The sequence below is a fragment of the Zootermopsis nevadensis genome, unplaced genomic scaffold (genome assembly GCF_977971745.1).
Source record: "Zootermopsis nevadensis isolate Lab colony 2312 unplaced genomic scaffold, Znev_1.0 Znev_ptg000021l, whole genome shotgun sequence".
Lineage (NCBI taxonomy): Eukaryota > Metazoa > Arthropoda > Insecta > Blattodea > Termopsidae > Zootermopsis > Zootermopsis nevadensis.
The window spans coordinates 6,864,497-6,883,057 of NW_028259153.1; the positions used below are offsets into that span (position 1 = coordinate 6,864,497).

General features: G+C 39.4%; 2 protein-coding genes across 3 annotated transcripts in view; both read left to right on the forward strand.

The window, feature by feature from the left end:
• The window catches only part of LOC110838292 (kelch-like protein 10), a 172,696-nt gene extending 162,384 nt beyond the window's left edge, over positions 1-10,312 (forward strand). The window contains exons 4-10 of one of the 2 annotated variants that reach the window (XM_087352276.1): positions 485-736; positions 2,072-2,351; positions 3,999-4,235; positions 5,038-5,210; positions 5,527-5,696; positions 6,552-6,710; positions 7,583-9,176. In XM_087352276.1, the coding sequence (XP_087208402.1) occupies positions 485-736; positions 2,072-2,351; positions 3,999-4,235; positions 5,038-5,210; positions 5,527-5,696; positions 6,552-6,710; positions 7,583-7,965 (1,654 nt within the window). In that variant the 3' untranslated portion in view covers positions 7,966-9,176. The other variant, XM_087352275.1, reaches the window with a different exon arrangement.
• Positions 10,313-15,453: 5,141 nt separating this feature from the next.
• Positions 15,454-18,047, forward strand: LOC147873156 (uncharacterized). Its single transcript, XM_087353136.1, has 4 exons — positions 15,454-15,593; positions 16,246-16,431; positions 16,661-16,763; positions 17,735-18,047. The coding sequence occupies exons 2-4, from the start codon at positions 16,350-16,352 to the stop codon at positions 17,997-17,999; spliced, it is 450 nt and encodes a 149-aa protein (XP_087209262.1). The 5' UTR covers positions 15,454-15,593; positions 16,246-16,349; the 3' UTR covers positions 18,000-18,047.
• The last annotated feature ends 514 nt before the right edge of the window (positions 18,048-18,561 follow it).

Sequence of the window (18,561 nt, forward strand, 5' to 3'; positions counted from 1 at the left end):
CACTTCTTAAAGGCCTCGTAGAAAGATGTTAAGTTGTTTATTGTCGGGAAAATCTTTTGACAGAACAAACAATTTCATATTACGAACTGATCAATCAGTGGAATGTACAGCCTGCGACGTGTGTTGAAATAATTGCGTTGGCTTTAAAATTTCTGTAATAGTTGTTATAAGCTCAGACATCTCTTGAAGGAGTCAAGGTTATGTAAGAAACGAGGTGACCATTCTATAGTTCAAATGTTCGCTGCTTGCTTTCCGATTTTTAGGTTAAATTCTTTTAAGCTTTCGGCCGCTTTTGAACCTGTCGCAGTTAATCCGGTCGCATTAGTACACATTCTGGGAATTTTTTAATTATTCAGGTAACAAAAATTCATCCACCACATTGACAAAAGATACTTTTATTTGGCTACGTGAGTCATAAAAACTTAAAATTTATGCGCATGACTTGTAATTTTCTGCTCAGCGTTTTTCGAAATCGACGTTTCAGGGCCCTTTTCACGACAAAATTGCACACCAGTGAGGAGACTGACATTCTCCTCCACGGAGTCAGCTCAGACATGATGACCCAGATACTGGATTATGTTTATTTTCGCGAGGTGGACATCCGCTCCGACAACGCGCGTCAGCTGCTCGAGACGGCTGACTACTTGTGTATACCGGACGTACCTAAACTCTGCTGCGACTTCCTCGAGGACGCGATGGACGTCGACAACTGTGTCGGCATCATGCAGTTCGCAAGGTAATTGATGTTCATTTGTCATTTGCTCTGACGCCAGCCTTCGTCGCTGGAGCGAATCAGCTTTACTCAAGCTGAGTGCCGGGTCGGAGATTAAAGCCTCTGACTGAGGACTTGGCGAATTATAAAGCGTTGGCATTTTGTAATTAATGTGCCTGTAATTTAAATTTTCTGATTTAACTGCATGTGTTTTGATCGTCATTATGACCAGAAGATGACTAATTTCACCATATGGAACGATAATCGCGATCTATTGCAGAGTCATAATTAAATCTGTCTTCCTCTCGAATTCCTACTCTCCTTTCTTTCTCTGCGGCATTCCTTGCTTCTTACATAATCCTCTCAACACCAAAATCAACATTCAGCCCCACATCTTTCTGCATACAGCAAAACCTCTGACGACCGAGCCTCGATTATCCGATTCCCGCATTAAGAGACCGAATTTCAACCAGATTGGTTGTGATTGGATTCCACCGGCGAAAGTGCATAAAGCGATGTCCACGCGGTACAGTTCATTGATCTAACCTCACATCCAGATTTTGCTGATTATTATGAACACTTCAAGACATTTAGAGAATTGGTTATCATCGGGCAAAGACAAAGACCATCTCGCTGGGTCCCGTAGAAGCTGAACTCTTACTCCTTCTTGTTCATGACAACACAGCAAGCAAATCAACTGACATCGGCAGAATCACACCAGAACTTCCAGTTCATGCGATGGACAGAATGACTGATAAATTCACTGTTTTAGTACAGGGACTCCCTCGAACAGCGCTCACGAGTGACTTTTGCCGTCGGCTGGTGCGTGCGACACGCCCTCATCATCCGCCGACGAGGAAAATCTGTATTGAGTCTCAACTTATTTGTTCAATTCCATGTCCACGTTCCCCTTTGCCCCGCTCATTCGACTTATCGGATTATCCGACCCGTGGTTCCCCCCACATAGTCCGGTTAAAGAAGGTTTCACTGGATTAACACACACAGTTACCAAAACGTCGTTTCGCTAAAATTAAGGCCAGAGTTTTAAATTCTACACTACTCATCTCACTGCCTTCTTCACTTGCGTAAGCCATGCCCTTGTTTCAACCTATAATCTTATCACGAGGACGAGCGGGCATTGCCTGGGAACTTTCGGGTTCGAAAACTTTCTATTTTGCACCGGTTAAACGAAGCGTCTCTCAGCGCTTACTCCCCACGTGTCTGCCCTCAGTCTCGGTCATAAGGGCTTCAAACTGTTAAGGTCAAAACTGGAGGCGAAATACTGTGGTGTGCAAATGCTTGAGAATCCAATTCTTGCTGTAGTGTTTAATTGTGTCAGAATTACCCTCGCTGTCACAGGTCTCACTCCTGCGCCGACCTTGAGACTCTCGCTCGTCGCTTCGTTCTGCGCCAATTCGTGGAAGTGTCTCGGCAGAGCAAAGAACTGCTGGAACTGCCTGTAGAGGAGCTGCAAGCGATAATCGAGGCCGATGAACTGAACGTGAAGGACGAGACATTTGTGTGGGAGTGCATTCTCCGGTGGATCAACCACGACCCGGACAACAGGAAAGGTCACATCGCCGACCTTTTGAAGGGCGTCAGACTGGGACTCCTTGACGCAAAGATTTTCAAGGAGGAGGTCAGTATGCCCCTGAAATCGTGGATATTTATCAGAAGTGAAGCCCGCATTTTAAATACCATATTCGCACGTGTTCGTAACCAATTAATGCAAATTGTGAGCCTTTTTCTTCGACACGTGTAAGCCCGTCTGTCTGTCCATTGGCATTTCCAGCTCGAGAACGTCTAAACGGATGTTCAGTAGATTTAATACTAACAAGTTTTAACAGAATCTGCTGACACATTCAAATTCTGTTTAAAATCTCACAATAACACCGTGAAAACTACACGATTTTAATGCCTTCTTCCGCGCAAAATTTCCTGCGTAAGAAATCCTCAGATTAACTTAGTTGCCATGGTTACAATAACTACCTGTGGAATGCCGCCGGTAACACGCTCGCATACGCGTGTGTATGTGCAAAACAAATATTCGATTCGTCCTTTTATGCAGAAATGTGGTTGGAGTTAATGATCGTCTTTTATTCATCGTCTGTGCTACAATCTTTGATTGAAGTCTCAGCTTATATTAAGATCAATTACGTGTTTCAGTTCAACTATAGCATTCCACCGTCAACTACATTCAAACGTCCCCTCATCTCGAACAGAAAAATCCTCCAACTGATAAATCACGTCTTCTGGCGCAGCGTTCAACTTAACCAAAGATCCTACTGCCATAAGAAGCGGGTCTTAGCTGCTATAATAATTTAAAGTATCTCCGACGATATATATAGCCAACCAGAGATCACTTAGCGTGATAATCATCAGCTGATTGACCACATAGGGACAACAGATATCGGAAAATTGCAGCAAGAAGCCTTCGTTCTACATCCAAGAGTAAATAACCCGAGGGGCTTCAAACTCATAGCTTGGACATTCTAATATTTTAAACGTCATCTCACGAAGCAGCCTTACAACTTATGATATTCCTTCTTCCATTTCATCATGCGCTTTAACCCGATAGGAAAAACGTTTCTACTCTAAGTCAAATGCCCTGTGATTTCAACCACTCACCTCTCACTTCATGCGTGTGAACAATCGCACGGATTCATGAAAATGTTATCTGCTTCAAATGTTTTTACAATTTAGCATTCCTATCTACTAGTTTCGAACAATTAAGGAGAACCACCTGATGATGACCAAATAAGGTCGAAACATGTAATGCCTCTTAATAGACATCGAGCCCATAATCACACGCTGTTGTGTTGACGGGCATTCCACCCAACCATCAACATGCAGAAGGTTGCCTCCCTTGGCACTCGAAGCAACTAATTGTCATAATTTTCTTTCGATGTTACGTAATTTTGACGACTAATTAAAGTTATCGAATCAAGAAGAATGTGCATCTCGCATGGGAGAGACGAGAAATAAATTACAATTTTTGAATGTAACTCAAAATGCAACCCTTACTGAAGTATTTAACTTTCGGTTGAAACACATTTCAATAGTTTTCTCTAAGATCGATTTAACCTTGATTTCGCTTCTCTCCTCAAACTGTGCATTTGTTATGAGCGTCGTTAAATAAACGAAAAAACACATTTTCCTTTATATACCACAATCTATTTCGGCGAGTTCCCAACCAAATTATGTGTGAATTTCTTGTCTCCTCTGCAATGGAACATTCCATTTCTTCCAAAAAAGTTTTTAGGGTCCACATTGAACTGTTCAACAGGTGTCAAAGCACCCTTACGTGACGGAAAATGAGGAGTGCAAACCCGTGATCTCGGAGACGCTCACATTCCTAAACGGCGTGAAAAGTTTGACGAAGGACGACAAGGACCTCGTGACACCAAGGATTGCCCGCCCGCGAAACCGACGGGACATTCTGTTTGCTATTGGTGGGCTTCGCTACGGAATGGTGACAGATGTGATCGAAGCTTACGACGCACGAGCAGACCGGTGGACTGTGGTGAGTTGCACGCATTTCTACTCTTACCGTGCCTTGTTAAATGACGCCTATGAGAGAAACTACTTTTCCTCCTTTTTGCTTATTTTTACTAAGTAATCTTTCATTTAAGTTTAGTCACAAGGACCTCGTTGACTCTTTATTCCGTGTTCGTTTATTTCCATTACAGTGAACGCTTTTTTAAGAATTAAAAATAATAAATAAATAAATTACTCACGTGCTGAGTCTCATGTACAATGTAAGTTCTAATAGGAATCGACGAAGGATGAGAAGTTTGACTTAAATACCGTTTACAATAGGCGTCCTGCTTCACCTGTCATGGCAACCTATCTGCTGATCTTAGACATAGTTGATCGTCAGTGGATTTCAACGTAACAAATGAAGCATTGATCAGCGTCGATGTCGGCCATCTGCGTGGTCACGCCTCGTGAATTAGAAGGCTTTGGGGTGGGGTGGGGGACGTACTGCCTCCATCTTGGCGTCGATAAAACCAAAAACACCAACATCTGTTTTTGCCCTCGCACGAACCTGAAATGTCAGCTGTTGATCAGAAATTAATTCTACGTTCGTCTGTCGAACTTGACGAGAGCTTCTCTTCGGGTCTTCCTGTTTCCTCCGCCTCTCATAGTTAATTTCTCAAGGTCTTTGTCGAGTGCCTCCCTCCACGGTGTAGCAATTTCGGTCCACTGTTGGGGGTTGCACCTCTGCTCTGGTGGTTGGTCGCTTGGACTCTAATGTAAGGACTTCACTTCAATAGACCGAATGACCCAAAGAAACATAAAGTCATAACCTGTCCTTCCTGCAGGTGGAGGGGGTCGACTCGATCGGTCCTCGAATAAAACATGGCACGGCAGTGGTCGGTTTCGATATTTACGTCATCGGTGGTTGCAACGACGGCTTTGAAGATTTAAGCTCATGTTTCTGCTTCAACGCTGTTACGAAAACATGCCGCGAGGTGGCGCCTATGAATGCCCGAAGGTAAGATGCAGTTTCGTAACTAAGGAACTCTTTAGAACAGAGTCCTTCTTCAAAAGCTGATAGTCGCTGTCTTAGTCAAGATATAAATCTGGGCAGGGATGTAAAATTGTACCACTCACATACAGGAGCATCGTGCAAAGTTTGAATAGGTAGGAGGACTTTTGCGACAAAGTTGGTTATAAGAATGCGATTTGCTTGTTAATTCATTTGATTTACGATTCATCACTGACGAGCGAACAATTGCTTTCTGCGAGAGGAAATGCATCTGAATGAGTAATAAATGAGCACAGCAGAGAGTATACTTTTTTCGCTTCAGATACAGTTTTAGTGTGGCAGTTCTGCGAGGTTCAGTTTACGCCATGGGCGGTTACGAGTCTCATGTGACTCACAGAACGGCGGAAAGATATGACTGCAAGGCGAACCAGTGGTCGTGGATCGCTCCCATGAACACAGGGCGATCCTATGCAAGTGCGGCTGCACTTAATGGTACGTAAATACTGTGAAACACAAATTTTTGACCAAGTGCAGAAGGCGAGGCGTCTGTCTGTCTGTCTGTCCGCGTGTAAAAACGCAAGAACGGTTGAAGGAATCGCAGGATTTGAGTTTCTCACGGCGGCGAGTATGAAGATGGCTGTCATTGGCTTCTGCCGACGTTTCAGACGAACTTCATACCTTCATCTTCAAGGCATTCCTCTTCGCTCTTGATCTTAGTTTCCCTCCCTCCATTATCCAATATTCTTTCATTATCCCTTTCTTTTATCTGTGCTACGGACTTCGTTATTTCACAGACTGCAACGGCTTGAAGTTCTGAGTGCGTGATGGTTTCTTCTGCTCTCGTGAGCTGTCCCTGTGCGTCGTCTTCTGCCTTTTTAGTGTGCACAAGGAGTGAATCCAAACAACCATCAAACTATCAAACTGGCTCTCAAATAATACGGATGTAATACGTTTTTGTGACAGTTAATAATCTCATATAAATAGCGCGTTATATTATAAATGTAGAGCACCTTTTAGCAGCTCGTACCGTACATCTCTGGTACCAAATTTGATAAAATTCGTTTCACAGAAGACATAACTTGCCATCATTTCCATTATGCATTAATTTAAGCTGTTTATGTTAAATTTTATCAGTTAAACTTATTTCCTTTGCAACGCTGATTGTCTGCTTTCGAAACAAAGAAACAGATGAACAGAGACAGCCGTGTCTGTGCAGTTTCTGTGACTCGAAGGGGGACTTAAGTATGGATTGTCCCATGTCTGTGCTCTGCACGGACCAGTTTTAACGCCTCTCCCTACACCAAATATGTGTACAGTTTGTGTCATATGGTTAATTTGTTTTTACAGACAAAATATACGTCGCTGGTGGATATTGTGATGAGAATGTCCTAAACTCAGTGGAATTTTATGATCCGGACAACGACCGATGGACGTTCGTTGCACCAATGCTTTCTGAACGTTTGGAGTTTTCTTGCGTCGCGTTCCATGGCTTCCTGTACGCCCTAGGTGAGAACTCTGGACATTCTGAGTGATGCTCCTCTAACCTGCTTACAGAAATCGCTATTGTGAAATGTTTTCTTGGTTTCTTTGAGTGACTGAGATTTTATGAACAGAATTTTTCTCCCGTCATTACAGAGTTAGTTTGTCAGTAATTTTAACCCCGATTCGTGGTTTCGATTACATTCTCCACAAAGAACACTTAACTAACTAACTAACATCGCACAATCTCTTGTGGTATCTCAAGTTACGTATGCCTCATTTTTCACACAGTCCCAGTTTTAAAGGTAAATATTTTGTTCTTGTAGCACGGAAATTTTCAGTTTGCCGTGCTGTTATCCCCAAAAAGCCGATGGTTTAAAGCAGTCCCTTCGCAATCTTTGCTTCAAGTACGAAAATGAAGTTGTAGCTGTTCCTGGTACTAATACTGACAATGCAAGAGGGAATGAATTTTCTTCGTTGAATTCCATTCATTCGTTCCGTTTACGGAATTACCAATTCTAAGAGCGTAAATTCCGTTTGTAAGACGGTCGGAGTGTGAAGCATCGAAATTACTAGAAATACAAACATCTAGAAAGTTATAATTGGTGATGTTGAAGGTAAGATACGACTTGTGATACACAGGCGTAAAAGGAAGGATAATATTAAAATGTTTTTAAGGAACTAGATTGTGTGAGATGAGGCCAACTACAGACTTTTCTGAATAAGGTAATGAATCTTGTGGCTCCATAAATGCCAAACATTTAGTGGCCAGGTGACAGAGTTACAAATATCAAGAAGGGCCTCGCTGAATGGGATTAGATAAGTTCCTTTTCGCAGCTTTCTTTAAATCCTGTGACCTAATACGGAATGTGTGTGTGTGTGTCTGTGTGTATGTGCAGGAGGATGGAACGATACATCTGACGTGCTCAGTACCGAAAAGTACGTCCCTGCAGAAGACACGTGGACCAAAATCCCTGCCATGAACTTGTATGAATATTATTTAAACGCAGAAGTCATCGACGATATGATCTTCGTCGTCACTGGATATTATGACAGGACCAAATTCGTCCCCCAAGTCGCATGTTTCGATGACAAGGAAAATCGATGGTTTGTTTATTTGTTTCTTTGTATGAATTTTCAGGGCTGTATAATCACAGACTGTTACTTTCTAAAAGCTCTAGGAAGTGAATCATTTCCGGTCAAAATAACCGCGATCTTGCTGATACTGTCGAAGAAAGTGACCGACGTTTCAGAGGTTCTTCCTGCTTACTCAGAGCCTTGAATAAATGCGCGAGAAATGTTTGGGAGGAAGGGGGTAGAATGAAAGGAGGCGGGGCGACTTTGCGGTCAAGCTGATTGGTTAAATCAGAGGGCGAATGACTAGGAAATGTTAATCAGACGTAAGCCGTGACTGCATTAATAAGAGGCTCTTTGACTAAGTTTCTTTGATCAGTGGCACTCTCTTAGGAAGGAAGTTTCTGGCGTTCAGCAAATCAGCATCGCCATAATCTTCGGCTTTCGTCAAAGTTTTAGGCCAGTTTCAGGTTTAACGACGCCTGTCGTCTCATGTTTCCATTTCTGATGGAAGTTTGTTAGAAAATGGCTGTCTCTTGGCGTGTTTGACCACGCAGTTTCCTGCCATCTGTTGACGGATTGAGTAAGGAGCTCCAAAAACAACCCAGAAGCCATATTTCGTCATACTTGTTTGTCCAAGAATCAGAAATTTTGGTTTGTGTCTGTTTTACGTCTAGCAGAACCTCTCCGGAACTATTTTTGTTGGGACAAAATATTTTTTGAAAATGTAGTGCTAAAAGAGGGAAATATTGTCATGGGCGCGTGTCTCAAACAAGACACGCTTGTCTCTCCAAATAAAATTTATAATTAAATTTATTATTCTGATCTAAGCTAATGGCTTAATGAAGTTTACCAAACGTCGCTAGCCAGAACACAAGTCATTTGACAGCGTTTTAAAATAGTCATAACCTCTCCCTCCACTTTGATGTAATAAAATATATTTCGTTATAATAGGAATATGGCCGGGGTTTTATGTGCATGAGTGAAAGAAAGATCACGTGGGAACTGTTCTGAAATATGGTGAGGGAATCGTGCATTGAATTCCGATTGGGGGAATTTTTGTTAAGGTTGTCTGGAAACAAATTATAAGCAACGACATTTTGGTGGAAGCTGTGCCCTTAGCTTCAAGCAGTTTCCCATTCTACACAAAGACATGGATATTTTTAGGTCAACACATTTTACGACTCACAAAGATACTTTTAAGGAAATGGATAATTTCTTTACATAAATGTACCGACATTCAAATTACATTTCTATTAAATTTGTATTAAATATATTATTTATGGTAGAAGAGGCTTTCCTTCGTGAGTTACATCATCGCATGTTTTCTGTACCTGTCATTGAAATGTGATAAAATTGTCTTGAGTGTAGTAAATACTGATGGACGATGAAAGATTGTTTTCACTTTTAATGTTTCAAATTGCAGGCTCCAGGTGGCAGACTTGAATGTTTGTAGATCCGGGATGTCGACTTGCGTCATCGAGAACCTACCGAATGCAAGCGATTACGCCTACAAGCACAGAGACAAATTGATAGTGAAGAAACGCAAAAGAATCTTAGATTGAGAAAATCAATAGTTTTTGCGGTTGATTACAACCACAGCGAACACTTTAAGTTAACTTAAAATTTCTGCTCCATCAATTTGTCTCTGTGCTTCACACTCCGTCCGTCTTAACCAACGGACGTTACGCTCTTAAAATTTGTAATTCCGTGAACGGAACGAATGAATTAAATACAACGAAGAAAACTGATTCCCTCTTGCATTGTTAATATTAATAGCAGGAACGAAATAAAGGATGAAATAGCTAAAATATTATTTTCGTACTTGTAGCATCAAAAAATTGCGCCTGACATCTGTTGTCTGCTTCATGAAACTGCGTGCGAAATTAACTTTAAATATCAACACTAGATGGACTGTTCCAAACGGCGTTGCACAAAGAAGTGACGAAAAGCAAAGCCTACGAAGGGACTGCTTTAAACCATCAGCTTTTTGGGGATAACAGCGCGGCAAACTGAAATTTCCTTGCTACAAGAACAAAATATTTACCTGTAAAACTGCGACTGTGAGAAAAATGGGGCATATGTAACTTGAGATACCACAAAAGATTGTTAGTTAGTTAGTTAAGTGTTCTTTGTGGAGAATGTAATCGAAACAACGAATCGGGGGTAAAATTACTGACAAACTAACTCTGTGACTTCAGGAGAAAAATGCTGTTCATAAAATCTCAGTAACTCAAAGAAAACCAGGAAAACATTTCACAATATCAACTTCTGTAAAAATGATAGAGGAGCATCACTCAGAATGTACAGAGTTCTCACCAGGGCGTGCAGACAGCCGTGGAACTCGACGCAAGAAAGAAACCAACGTCCAGTAAACATTGGTGCAACGAACGTCCATCGGTCGGTGTCCGGGTCATAAACTTCCACCGAGTTTAGATAATTGGAATCATAATATCCACCAGCGATGTATATTTTGTCTGTAAAAAGAAATTAGCCATACGACACGAACTGTACACATATTTGGTGTAGGGAGAGGCGTTAAGTCTGGTCCATGCAGAGCACAGACATGGGACAATTCGTACTTAAATTTGTGAATATATTAAGTCCCCCTTCGAGTCACAGAAACTGCACAGACACGGCCGTCTCTGTACATCTGTTTCTTTCTTTCGAAAGCAGACCATCGGCGTGTCAAAGGAAATGAGTTTAACTGATAAAATTTAACATAAAATAGCATAAAGTGCTTAAATTAATGCACGATGTAAATGATGGTAAGTTACGTCTTCTGTGAAACGAATTTTATTAAATTTGGTACCAGAGATGTACGGAACGAGTCTCCGCCCTCACTGCTTCTTCCTTGTTCCCTCAGGGGAAAATCGTGTATGTGGAAAGAGTTGAAGCTTGAAACCGGAAGAACAAGTTGTATTTTACTACTGACAGCGAAAAGTTTTCGACTCACACAAATTAGGAACCGTTTAGGCCTCTGAAATATTATTTGATACGTGGAAGATGACGTTTATTAATCTCATGTCTACGCGCGTTCAAATAATGTTTTATTTACTTCATAGTCGATGAATGAGGTTGAAACCTTCCGGTTTTTAATTCCATGCGCGGACGTTTAGGTAGATACCACCGTTTCGGAGAAACATATAGTCTCCTTCTTCAGGCTCTGAAGGGTATAATCTCCTGTGCACATTCTCGTGCCATATAATAATTTACAAACATTGATCTATTTATAATGGTCAACGGTAGGCCACACACCTCGTATTTTAATCGTGTAGACTGGATGATACTTAGTTCGCTGACTGTTGCTTAACACGGCTTAACTTTATTTGCGGGAGACGTAGGTTAGAAACCCTCGTGTACTGTTGTTTAGGGTATCCATGACATTAAATGTAACGTGTCCGTCATCTTTGTTCTGCCTTTCTTCCTTGAACTTGTTTCTACAAGTCGATCGGCGACTTAGTGCTTGAGAAGACGCACTCGTAGCGAAATGGAATCTGCAGCTTTAAGTACGTAAGTGGAGTTGAATTTGCCACTGACTTACACTTTTCAGCATGCGAAAAGGACGTGTAACTGACACATTTTTAACTTTTATACCTGACGTACGGGAAAAGTTAATAGGTTTTGCTTAACCTCATAAAATAGTATTTTTACATTAACAAGTCAATCTTCGTGGGGCAGAGTTCTTTTTAACAACCTAATAGTCGCTCAGCTAGACAGGAAATTCTCCGGCGTTTATTGAAACTGAAGACCACCGTTTTTACGCTGTATTACGTGAGAACGAAAGTTATGAAACAATGTCGATAGCATATTTTTCCCTTAAGCTTCAAAACTTCATATTTTCATTTTATTAACCACTATAATTGATATGAAACGTTATCGGATAACATAACCTCACTGAACAAGCTAAAGAGGGTGTTTTAAACCTTTCCTTTCATTGTATTTATTGCCTAAATATAATCTAAATACTGAGACGTATTTACGTCAGATTCTCTGGAACCGTGGTTTTTATTTGAAAACACATGACTTTTTAATTCCTGAAATAAGTAATATCCTCACTGAAGAAATTCAAATGTTTGATACTTAATTTAAATTCCTTTCTGATGGAAACCAAATTTTGAATGCAGGATATTTTATTATGAATAATGCAGTAGAACTATTCACTTCGTTTGTCACCTATGCTTAAAGGAGCAAATCAAATCCCAAATAACTTAGTGCCTTTCATTTTTAAAATGTCTTCATTTACATGAGGTTCAGATTTAACATAATTTAACACAAAACAACAATCATCATTAAAAGTGTATGTGTGAACTAAACTGCAGTCTCATTAAAAACTATAATTTTAGTTTAAAACAGTTATATTTAATAATATGTAAAAAATTATATCTGTATGCACTATAATATACATCTGGTAGAATAGCTTCGTAACAACAGATACGTATCTCCATCAAGATCATCTGTAGAAACAAAATTGCTAAGAATGAATTAAATTCTGCTGAGTCCTCTGGTCGAGCTGGCCTCAGACCTGCTCTTTCTTTCCAGAGATGGACAAGGTCTGAGGCTAGTCCAACCAGGGCTAAGTTTTCTGTTCTTCTCTTTTCTGCCTGAAGACAGGAGATTCAGTTTTCAAAATGCTGTAATTTTATAGATTCCTCAAACATCATAACTTTCTTTTCTGTCGAAATAGTGGGGCTGTAAGAGTTTCAGATGATCATATCATCTAAGAATGATTGTGATGTGTGATTTCTGAGAGAGACCCAGGTTTCCTATCAAGTACAAAAAATCTGTGAATGGGGCTAAAGGGGTGGGACATATGTTAATGTTCATGTTTTCATTAATTATTTAGTCTAAAAATATCAAGGCCAGGTTCTGGGCAACACCTCTGTCAACATTTTTTATACCAGGGATGGTATAAAATTACCTATACTTAAAAATTATCTGAAAGAATAAAGACGATCCTAATACAAATTCAAAATTTTTGGAAAATGCAAGTGTAAAATCACATTGATGTCCGAATTATATGTTCTAAGAGGACTACGTGAAAACACATAGAAAGAACAAGACATTACTCTTCTGTAAACACTAATCTCTTACAAGGTAATGAGAGGAAGTCTCATTAATAAATTTTAGATCATGTGAAAATGTTACAGGATCCAAATTTGCAACATTAACGTCGGATAACACAAAATGTTTACAGCCTTCAGCTTGCAGTAAATTCAATTAGTGCGCACATAAAACCTCATAATATATGTTAATGTAATGCAGTAACATAAGAATTGCACTATTTATTCACTGTATTTAAATCTCTATCAGTCTCCCTCTTGTGTGTTTTCCTTTCACTTTTATATTTAATTCCTTTACTGTCATCGTCTCTTTGTTCATTCTTAAAATGAGTCCATATGATCTTATTTTATTATTAGTTAATTTGTAAGTTGACTTTACGACCTGTGTATTCTTCATATTTCGTATGAGTTATATTTAACACATTATTATTTTATACTGTTGTACGTACAATATAGTACAGTATAGTTTACTTGATGTACTGAATCGAATGCGGTACCAACTATTTAATTCAATGGTGCAGAGACCTTGAAAAGCTACTGAACATTCAGCCAATCAAGCAATTCCCTACCTTTTACAAAAACTGAAGATTCATTACTTTTCTTATAGCAGCCTGCCACGGATCCCAATCCTGAGCCACCTAAATCCAGTTCAAACCATAGCACCATATCCGTAAGTTAAATTTTAATTGTTTTCGTCCCATGTACTCCTAGCTCTTCCAAGTGGGCTCTTCCATTCAGGTTTAACAAGCAAAATTTTGTGAATATATTTCATTCTGAAAATCAACAAATCAAGTTTCAATTTGGATTATTGATAACAGAAAACACTCCAGCAGGAATAATTGTTACAACATTTTTATACCTCAGAAAAAGAAATTAGGTTTTAGGTACAAAAAGGATTTGTGCTTCACAGTATCGACCTACCATCACATCGTCATCACAAAGGCCCTTGTAATAACAACAGAGTGGAGCACTTACAACCTGAAGTGATGGCTTCTGAGGCAGAAAATGCAGAGTCAGTTAACGACGTTCAAGTTTGTCATTCGCAGCATCACCAACAGATGGTTGAAGCACACATGGGAAGAATGCTACAAGGTAAGAAACTGTAGTCATATGCCAGATTTACAGCAGCTGTTCATTATCAAGACTTCAAATTTATGCCAGTCATGCGAGATTCTTACGCACGAACCTCAAAATTAGTTCCGTATTTCAGAACAGTATTTGCTGACACATTCTGATTGATAGCTGACTCATAAGAACTGATAATACATTAAACAACACTTAATTACTGAACTTTGAAACTAATCTAATCTACTGGTTGGTTGTGGCATTGCCTCAGTACTAGGTCTCCAAATACAGTATGGAAATGGGTAAAACACTTGAACAGGATCTCGACATCAAAGGTACAACAGGCTTAAGATGCACCATATATTTTGTCTACTGAAACTGTTATGATGGATGTCAGTCTCATATTCCCAGGGTTATACATTATCTCCATTACATGTCAATTCTTTATTATTATCTGTGTGCTGTATCAACAGCCTGATGGCCAATTACAGATACAGCACTGAGATGTGCTCACGAACACAATAAAACATCACATTAATAAAGTTAAATATTAGTCTGATTAGAAAATATAGCGAATCACTAAAAAGTTTGGTCTTGAGAAATGAAGTTGCAGTGGCCAGTCAGCCATGTCAGCCCCTGGGCTGTCAACATTTCAGATTTTTCACTGCCACACAATACCACTGACATCAACATATCATTAGTGCCAGGGTGGGGGAGTGTAAGCCCATAAACATAAGTTTCCAAGAAGTAAAGAATAGTTTTCAGAAAGTTGTGACAGATTTGGTTCACTAATTTCTTCAAAAATGTATAACACAATTTAGACATGAGCTTATGGATGAAGTTGTGGTTTTGATATGAAAGTATAGTACCAGACTGCTTATATAGAAGGCTTGGGAACCAAGGCTTTTCAGGATTTCTTTATTTTCGAATTTAATTTAGAATAACACTCATCGAATACCTTCAAAGCCAGTGGTTAGTAATTTTAAACAGTTTTTTAATTTTTATGTAGTGGTGGCTGTTTTGAACATAGCATCATTGAGTTGTTTTGTTATTGGTCTGAATTCAATGTTATATCCCACGTTTGCTTTATTGTTGGTGGACTAATCGATGTTGATGTTGGCATTGTATTCAGAATTTCAAATACAATGTAATTGCCTGTATTCGGCTCTTAGTTTAAAGTTTAAAGTATATCTCTGTTGGGCTAGGTTAGATTGTTAGGGTAGACACGTGTGTCTACATAAAATTTAGGCTTTCTGGGTGGTCAGTTCTTGGTTCATTTGCATTAGGTAAGCACCTGCACATCGGTCTATGACGAATTACTGCACATATAATAGGATTTGTTTCATGCAGTGTGCACGATGTATACAAAATGCCACGAAGTAAATCTAATAGGAAGCCGTTTGTATGTCATTTTCGGCGTTCTCGTCTATTAATTTTTGGCTTCTGTGTTTGTTTAATTCGGCGGTTTATAATTTAGTTTAATTTAGACATTACCCTCATGTCATCATTAGATCATTGAGGTTATAAGATTCTGAAGAAGTTAATCATACTGCGTGCGCTCTGGTGGTAAACGTTATCTTGGGGCAGCTGAAACTTTTTCGATCAATTCCAAGCCACGACCTGTGGCTATACTAGTATCCCTGGTTTCAGCGGTAATGGTGCCGTGTTGATGTTAAGTCGCAACAAAATTGTAACATTTTTAAATTAGGTATGTAATACTGAGTGTGGATAATGATTTTATTATGTGTACTTGATTTGCAAGAAGTGCGTAATCAGATTTGTAACCTTTTTTATTGTCCAAAGCCTTGTGGGAGAACTTTGAATATTATTTTGTCCTCAATTACTTCAAGAAGCAATTTTACAAACCTGTGTCTATATCTTTCTTCTTTCCTTTGTGGGGGATACAGTTTGTCGGGAAACTTGTTATATACAGATCAGTTATGAATGGAATATTTAAACCTTGGAATCAAAGTATTTTCGGCTAGTAGAAGTAGTGCCCATGACCACCTTTCATTTTTAAAAAGCCCATTCTGGTTAGGGCTTGCTACACAAAGAAATCGGTACTGTATGAATAGTTGTATACATATACTTCAGTAAAAATAGTATAAGTATGTGAGAATATTGTGGAAGTGAAACTTATAAAAATGCAAAGGTATTTTTAGTGCATCGTAGTAAGGTAATGTCTTACATTTCTATGGACATAACCCAGTCATAAGAATAATGATGTGGTTGCCAGAATGAGGAATGTTGCATTTGAATGCATATCACCTGACACTGCAGACTTTAACTGAACCAAGCCAATGTGGGATGAAAAAGAGTTTTTATAAATATTTTAAGTCTGTAGTGCTTTGTGTTTTCAGGTGATTATAGTAACAGTCACCTAGGATGCAGCGATGAGGAGGGAAGCGGATTCGGATGGATGATCCTCCACCACCAGAATATGAGTCACCAATGACACCACTAGATGGAAGTGGGACAGAATTGCAGGAGCCATACACCTCTTACACCCCCTACAGCAATCAGCCTGCCACCCCACTGCATACAGGGCATGTCAGGAATTCTTTTCCTTGTTTTTATTTCCAGTTTCCGCTTAATTTTATTACTTCATAAAGCTTATGTTGCATCATGTCCATGTGTTTGTGTGTCTCCACTTAATGACTTTATAACCATTTTGGATATATTCATGAAACCAGGTACAAACTTCATCCCACTAGTGGACATTCTTAATGTAATGGATGCGTAATGAATTATAAACCTTAGGTGCCCATATTACAGGTCTGATATGTATGGTAATAGTGAATACAGTGAAGCAACAGCAAGCTAAGCTTACCAGCTATGATCAGACAGGTCAGTCTGGTTACCAGAGTCCGTGTAACAGGTTTGTACAGTCCGATATTACTCTGGTGTTCTTTTTGTTTATCCTCCTGTAATTTCTGAAAAGGAAGGAAATGCATGTGCTCACTTTTTTGTCTTTCCCACCTTTTAACTTTTGAACCAGATGAGATGTGAGGTTCTTACAGATGGGTATCTTTTGGGATGTGTTGAAGGCAGTGAGCTTTTTTGAAACATAAACTATTACCTACCAGACTGCATTTTGCTACATTCCAGAAGACCGCCATCTTCAACTCTTGAACCAGATTTGAGAATTTTGTGAAATGTGGTATGAGCATCTTTGCGTTGAAGCCATTCCCTTTCTTTAGAGTATCTATGGTGGACTTTTAAAGATCAACAAGTGATTATTTTATTTTTGTCTTGGTGTTATGTTGGATTGTATCACTGAAAGATTTAGTCTGGAAATGTGATGGTATTTTATTGTGTACATTTACAGTTGCTCCTGAGCTTGAATGTTTATGGAGGTACAATTCCTTGTATTCTTAACTTGATAATATGTGGACATGATTGGTCATCTTCAAGCTGTCGCTATTCTTACCCTGGGGAAAGATAGAGTTCTGAATGGGACTCAGTGTTATTGTACTGACTGAGCTCTCCTGGGTGTACTGTATACTTGTCTGAATTTTACAGCTTAAGTTTGTAGCCTATATTAATTTGAGTGATTCTTTCAAGATTTATGACATTTGTCGTTTCATTATATGAATACTGTGTTCGATATTGTCCATTGTCTTAGGTGTATTAGATATTTTGAGAGTTGGCTGTACGCCTAAGACATAGTGTTTGTCAAATATACCTAGATAATGGATGATGCCTAAGGTAGAATTTGTATAACTAACTCAAGTCTTGTTCTTCCTCTAACATTATTTTGTTCTATACAAGTTGATGGTGTCTAGCTGGAGTCGTTGCATGTTGCTGGTTCAGTGGCTGGATTAATTGTATTGTGTTGTCATATTTCAGCTGCCCCTCATCGCCAATGACATCTACAGTAGTTACTGCACGGCGAGGCGGTCTGGCAGTGGAAGAGCCAAGAAAACGACGTCCTGGAAGAAGACCCATTTCAGAGTTGACGGCTGAGGATGAGAACAGCTGTATTACATTATCAGATAAGGGAAGTGGCTACTCCACAGGAGAAGGCACAATGTGTATCCTGGTTTATCGACACAAGATCAGATACGCAGGTGCAGCGCAAGTTAAAATATTTGTGATCAGTATCTGTCAATAATTTAATTAGTATTTGAAATATAATGACTTAAGTTATGAGATCGTGCAAGTGCAAATGGGAATATGTAATGTTATTACACTGAGGTCCTATTCGATGTTATCCAAGACCCAAGAGGATGAATATTTTGAAGGATCTGGACGAGCGTATCAATAATACTGAATACCCAACACATACAATTGCACAATATATAACCACTAGTAACCAATGTTTGGAGAGGTACCGACACTCAATGCCTTTTACATTCTTACAGAACACCCATACGACCGATCCATTAATTTGCGACTCAATCTTTAAAACAAATGCTTCTATTATATATTAATGACAAATTTGTTTTGGTGCCAGTGGCCCAGAACATAATGAAAAAACACAGTAAATGCTTTTTTACATCAGATAGAATAATAAGCTCAGACATTCTGGCATTCCTTTGCATGGATTGTGAAACACTGAATTACAAGGGTAGTGCCAATAGTAAAACAAAAGATGTCATTACAGACATATCAGACACAAAATATAACTGTATCTTCAGCACACTCACTTTTAGATCTCAGCAGTCCTGTGCCAC

Excerpts from the sequence above, each read along its gene's own strand:
- LOC147873156 (XM_087353136.1), top strand. The coding sequence starts at position 16,350 with ATGGAAGTGGGACAGAATTGCAGGAGCCATACACCTCTTACACCCCCT. Across the intron at positions 16,432-16,660 it reads GCCACCCCACTGCATACAGG|GTCTGATATGTATGGTAATA; the intron begins GCATGTCAGGAA and ends CCCATATTACAG. Across the intron at positions 16,764-17,734 it reads TACCAGAGTCCGTGTAACAG|CTGCCCCTCATCGCCAATGA; the intron begins GTTTGTACAGTC and ends GTCATATTTCAG.